This window comes from Mytilus edulis, chromosome 11, assembly GCF_963676685.1.
Source record: "Mytilus edulis chromosome 11, xbMytEdul2.2, whole genome shotgun sequence".
In the NCBI taxonomy this organism is placed as follows: Eukaryota; Metazoa; Mollusca; class Bivalvia; order Mytilida; family Mytilidae; genus Mytilus; species Mytilus edulis.
The window spans coordinates 34663911-34670260 of NC_092354.1; the positions used below are offsets into that span (position 1 = coordinate 34663911).

Genomic DNA, 6350 nt, shown 5'->3' on the forward strand with positions numbered 1-6350 from the left:
TCATATTCTTTTTTAATCATCACAAATGTCTAGATCTGGTAGTCCCATTAGTTCAGCTTCATACTCAGCCCAGTCATAACTTTCTGTGTTGGAATCAGATTCACTTTCACTTATATTTGATGTGTCTGTGAACATTATTTCAAGTGGTAAAGATTCACATATTCCACAACTACATTTTAAAGCACAAAGATCACAACATGTGTGGCTGGTTTCTACACTTCTCAATTTATCCATGTCGGATTTCTTTAAGAAAGGTTGAAGTAAAGCTGTTCTGCGGCAATCTTTACTGCTGTACACTTGTTTAACGTCTACATCAACATGCCTACTGTTGTAAGAATTGTACAGAATTAGTCCCAAAGAAGGTTTACCATTTCTTCCAGCTCTACCCATTTGTTGAATAAGATCAAGTGTGGTTTTCGGTGCACCATACAAAATAATGTTTTGGCAGTCACAGATGTCAACACCCATGCCCAGTGCTGAGGTGGCTACGATAATTCGTAAAGAACTATCTGGCTTTTTAAGTTCCGTTAAAATCTTGTCTTTTCTTGATGTTGTACTCTCTGAATGATACATATCAATGTATCCAATATAACTAGGGAGTTCATTTGATATATATTTATACATTTTAGAAACGTCTATAATTGATGTACAATAAATTAATGTTTTAGGAAAATTTTCCTTCTCTTTATGCAAGCCATCTATAAGCCAGCACATAGCTATCTCCAGTTCAGTGTTAACTTTATTGACCACAATCTTAATGTTTTCCTTGTTTGGTGACATTGTAATGTCAGTCACATCTGGGCTTAGGTTTAGGGCATTCATTACACGCTTTCTTATTTTTAATGTACATGTTGCACTTAATGCGAGAACACTGGCAGTGGGACATATGGATCTAATTTCTCCTATGTGCTGGAACCATTTTCTGAATGCTAGTTTCCCATCAATATCTTCTCCCCTGAAATACAAATTTAGATAATTTAGCAACAGATATGTATAGTTTGTTCTTATTTCATAATGCAGTTAAAACATTGCACCAGGCTAGGGGAGGGTTTTGCAACAACAAACATGTTAACTCCATCTTATTATGTATGTGTCTAGCTGTCCCAAGTCAGGAGCCTGTAATTCAGTGGTTGTTGTTTGCTGTTGTATATCATTATATTTTTTTTTCATTTACAAAATGTATTGTTTTGTTCTTAAACAATGTTAAATAAGGCCTATTATTGCTTTCATTGCAGTATGTTTTTGTTCATTGTTGAAGACCCATTAGTCATTAACTATGTCATTTGTTCATTGTTGAAGAGTTCTTTCATTGGCAATCAAACCACATTTTCTTATTTTTATATTATAGGGTTATTGCATGAATATTGGGGAATATTGTCCCGAGTAGAATTTTATATTGCACGAGCTTGCGAGTGCAATATATGTTCTACGAGGGACAATATTCCCCAATATTCATGCAATAACCCTTTTATTGTATAGCAATATAATATTTGAAAGTGAAAATTGGTTTAAACTAAGATTTTGTCGTTGATGACGTCATGAATTTTGAAGATTTATTGCACTAGTGCAATATTATATTGCTATGCAATAATAAGAAATATTTTAGATATGCTTTGCATCTTTTTTGGTGAATAGCATTCAATTTAGTAATCATTTCACATTGGTAGTAGAAGCCATCTCATTTTCATGTTGCTTAATATAATTAGATGGTTGTACTTATCTTGATTAGTACATATATTGCATGTTGCAACTTAATATTTGATCCCAATTGAAATCACCCAATCAAGGGCACCTACTATGGGAGCAACCACTTAACTTCAAGAGGGGGGGGGGGGGGGGTGGGGGGGGGGGGGGGGCTATGTTTTTTGTCAGGGCCAGACATTTTTGTTCGTGGTTCGCACAAACAATTTTATTTGATTTGTCAAAGCTATCAATCAGATTATTTTTTTTTCTAAATTTAATACCATCTGGAATCTGGATTCAGAATATTTTTTTTGTCATCTCCTTGAACAGAATATTTTTTTTCATCAAATTGGGAATCAGATTATTTTTTTAGGAAAAAAACATAGCCCCCCCCCCCCCCCCCCCCCCCCTTTTGCAGTTAAATGGTTGTTCCCCAATGAAAAGCAAAAATGAGAATTGATAATATTGTGCAACTTTAAACTTTATTTTGTTATTATTAGCACTATACAAATTTGTACATGAACTAAAAATTATAACATTGAAACAGCTGATGAAGCCCACTGGTCACAATACACCTAATTAACAAGTAGATTTTTCTGTAAGATAACCAGGTTAAGAAAGATTTGTTTTCTCAATTTACCGTCATTGTAAGCTTAAGTCATGTAAGTGTACATTTTTTTGTTGATTAAAAAGCATCATTTAAATTTTCTTACCAAGTTGCAATAGTGTGAAACTCATCAATGACAATTGTGGACACATGTAAAGTCTTTAAGACTTCTCTGCAGATAGGATCTCCAACCAGTGTCTCAGGAGATGCATAGATGATGTTAACATCCTTCATGTCCTCACTGATATCAGAACTTGAGCCTTCAACAGAAAATATTCATTATAGATACAAAAATATGTGTCCATAGGACAAGACACCATGTGCATCATTATATTTCACATTTTTTTTTATTTTAGTTTCCATGTGTTTTATGCAAAATCATTCAGCCTGATGTATTTTCTCATTTGAATTGTTTTGCATTGGTCAATTAATTAATGGCCTTGTATTTAGTTTACTACATGTATGCAGTATGTGTTTGCTCATTGCTGAAGGCCATATGGTGACCTATCATTGTTAAATTCTACATCATTTGGTCTTTTGGAGAGCTGTTTAATTGGCAATCATACCACATACATGACATACATTCTTATTTTTATATTTATATAAAAAATGAATAGAATTAAGGATAAATTGGTTTAGTTACTGTATGTCAATCTAGACTAATTATAAATTAAAATCTCCACGCTTGGTCATTTTTTTTAATCTTTGTTAGTAATCTCCATGTCATGGGGTGGATACGTAACTTCCTAAAAACGGGGATGTGCCAAAAATATCAAAGGTATTGAATTGTCTTTAATAGAGACCTAAATAGACTGTCTGTGATTTCTTATTGGTAATAAATGTTTCATCATTGAATTAGTCCAAACTCTTTTAATACTTTGTCAGAGTTGACTTTTTAGACAAACAGAGTAGACTTATTAGCGGTCCGGGACTCCCCAAGTTGTACAATTATTCCACCCAGTGGTTTGACGGTAAATTGACCCCCTTTTTTGAGTCCAACAAAAAATTGGTACGTGCCTTTTCCCCCTACATAACATGATAACACGGCTAGTATTAAAAGCAAAGACTTGTTGACACCGAGTCAGAATAATGTGTTTGGATATGGTTGCATTAGATAAAATAAATAGTCTCATATTCATTATGTACAAGATGTAAATTAATCCCAATTACCCTGAAATACAGGAACCACATGAGGGGTCCCAATCCATATAGAGCACTTAAATAACCCTAACCCCTAACAACTAGTATTTATTAATTACTATTAACCCATTCTCTAAACTATATGGGCCACTAAAGTAAAAGCAGGCCAAAACATACAAATGTAGACCCCCAATAAATAAGCAGAATCCCAAAATAGACAAGTACAAATGTACACATGTACAGGACCCCTTCCCAAATGACTGCACATTTCTAGCTGAAGCAAATTTATAGTTACCTATATACACTGCTTTAAGATTTGGTATCTTCTGGAGTCTTTCAACCTGGTCCTTCATGATTGAAACTAGCGGGCAACACACTATTATTTTACCAATGTCATTAATATGCAATTCACGTTGTACAGGAATACACATTTGAAAAGGCAAGGATTTGCCGAATCCTGTTGGTAAAACGGCCAAGCAATCATCTCTCGATATCATACATTTCAAAATTTTCATTTGTTCTGCTTTTAACTCTTTAACTCCGAACTGAGGAAGAATTTTAATTATCGCTTCATTTATTTCACTCGAATCACTGGACGTCGCCATTTTGTATGCCGAGCCGAACATCAGTAATAAAACGATCGCTGATTGGATTGAAAGAAATCTCGGAAACGATTTTCATTGGTCAGAAAAAGGTGGCAAATTTATTCAAATTTTGAGCTCTGACGCCCTGTCAAATGGGATGTTGTTAGATCTCCCACGCAGCGACCAAGAATAAAAAAATAGCGAGTGAGAGATTTAATTTCAATTAGATTGATGAGTCACCAACCTAACTTAAATAATTTGCAAAAAGCTCACCCTTCAAAGTACTATTTATGTCAAGATTTCCTATTTTATCAGGCTTCTAGGTGATACCAAACATTTTCAGCTATATTTGTACTTAAATTACTGGTTGTAATAATCGACAGCATTCATATATATATATATATAAACATTTTTTCATTTTTTCAGTTACAAAATGCCGCATAAATCCACAGAATATAGAAATAAATTCAAGACAGAGAACCCTGAAAAATATGAGCAGTATTTACAAAAACAAAAATGTAGAAGTCAAAATAGGAGAAAAAAACTGAAAAAAGAACTGCAAAAGAAAAAAACCTGCAGAGTGGGCATTACAGAAGTATGACAAAGAACTTCAGTTGCAAAATATTCGTCAAAAAAAATATTTAAAACGTAAAATGGATACACAAGATGATGAGACGAGTACATCAACTTTAATAGTTAAACTTCCTGTAAAAAAGAGCAGTATTAGTTCAAGGAGTACACAACATTATGTCAGTACAAAAAAGAATATAATAGGTTGATGAAGCAAAAAGAAAGAGCCAACATGTCATACTGAAAAAAACTTCATTAAAAAGAAGGATAGAGAAAGAAAGCAAAAACAAAGAATAGAACTCATGAGATAAGACATAGATTCTGATCCACAACCCAAAAATAACACAGCAAGAAAACAGAAAGTAACATAACCTGCAAACTGAGACAAATGTTGCCGGGAACATCTGAAAAATGTGTGAAAGTAATTAAATACTAAGAAATACCCCTAAAAAAGAAGAGCGCTTGGATCAATGTTTGAAAAGCAGATAGAGACAAAGAAAGAAACAAACCTCAGGAATAGACGATTCAATCAATAAGGAAAACAAAAAAACAAGAATTAATAACAACAATTTGAAGATAAAAACATTCTACATGCAACAAGATATATCAAGAATAATGCCTCAAAAAGGTACGCACCCAAAGAATTATTTTCACTATTTTTATTTTGACAGGATTTTTATGAATTCTCTACATCGTTTCAATTTTATGTAGGGAGGAAGAGGTTTTTTGTCATGTTCAATAATCCCAACCTTCCTTTTGTGATCATAAATCTGTTTACTTAAACTAACGTTTTTTGTACGAAATCTAAGAAAAATGCTTATTTTGGCCCTTTTTGGCCCCTAATCCCTAAACTTTTGGAACCAAAACACCTAAAATCTTCCTTTTATGGTCATACACATTGTGTTTAAATGTCATAGATTTCTATTTACTAAATCTAAAGTTAGAGTGCGAAAACCAAATGTCTTTGGACGACGACGCCAACGTGATACCAATATACGACCAAAAATGTTTGCTTTCGTATAAAAAGATAATGTGCCCCTCCCAGCTTATTCCAGTATTGAGTTTTATGATTGAATGCGTCTCCAAACAAGAGCAATATTAAACTTGTTATTAAAAAAGTGAAAATTCTGATTATAGACTCGTTTGAACGTTAAGGACAGGATTTTTCAAAAACATTGATGTATGCCAACAACATAAATAAAGTTTTAAAATTGTATAAAAACACTACAAGTAAGGTGCCAATGTGTAAGTCTCTGGTTGGACAAAAATAAAAATAAAATAATAGAGTCTATGTTTAAATGTCTATTGATATTAGAATTGTAATTTCAACCACTGCATTAAAATGGGTATTGATGTGGTAGTATGTCATAGCATCATACTATATGGGTCACCGAAAAGTTTACTGGATTTAGTTTAGGAAATAGGAAGAGTGGGCAGGAATAATGCCAACTCTGTTGTAATTTTACTGCACAATTCCTTCCGTTTAAGAAGTGTCAACAAGGAAGTCAAGACATTGAAAATATTGAAGCTGTGCCACATGACAGTGATAGTCATCAAGCCATTTGCTCTTATTGTTGTCTCTAAGCCATCGACTTTCTCTGTTGTCACCATGCCATCTGATTTCTGAATTGTCTGTTATTTTTATACGACCGCAAAATTTGAAAAAAATTTCGTCGTATATTGCTATCACGTTGGCGTCGTCCGAATACTTTTAGTTTTCGCACTCTAACTTTCGTAAAAGTGAATAGAAATCTATGAAATTTTAA

The 6350-nt window shown here is 33.4% G+C and overlaps 1 protein-coding gene across 1 annotated transcript; it reads right to left on the reverse strand.

Annotated features, from left to right (window-relative positions):
- Window positions 1–4035, reverse strand: LOC139494214 (probable ATP-dependent DNA helicase RecS). Its single transcript, XM_071282387.1, has 3 exons — window positions 3726–4035; window positions 2397–2550; window positions 1–955 (listed from the first exon to the last, which is right to left on the reverse strand). The coding sequence occupies exons 1-3, from the start codon at window positions 4033–4035 to the stop codon at window positions 13–15; spliced, it is 1407 nt and encodes a 468-aa protein (XP_071138488.1). The 3' UTR covers window positions 1–12.
- Between the last annotated feature and the right edge of the window lie 2315 nt (window positions 4036–6350).

What these genes read in the sequence shown, in the direction of transcription:
- LOC139494214 (XM_071282387.1), bottom strand. Translation starts at nt 4,035, where the DNA reads ATGGCGACGTCCAGTGATTCGAGTGAAATAAATGAAGCGATAATTAAA. An exon ending in TCTTAAAGCAGTGTATATAG is followed by an intron (nt 2,551 to 3,725) that starts GTAACTATAAAT and finishes TTTCTGTTGAAG; the next exon opens with GCTCAAGTTCTGATATCAGT. An exon ending in TTTCACACTATTGCAACTTG is followed by an intron (nt 956 to 2,396) that starts GTAAGAAAATTT and finishes TTTGTATTTCAG; the next exon opens with GGGAGAAGATATTGATGGGA.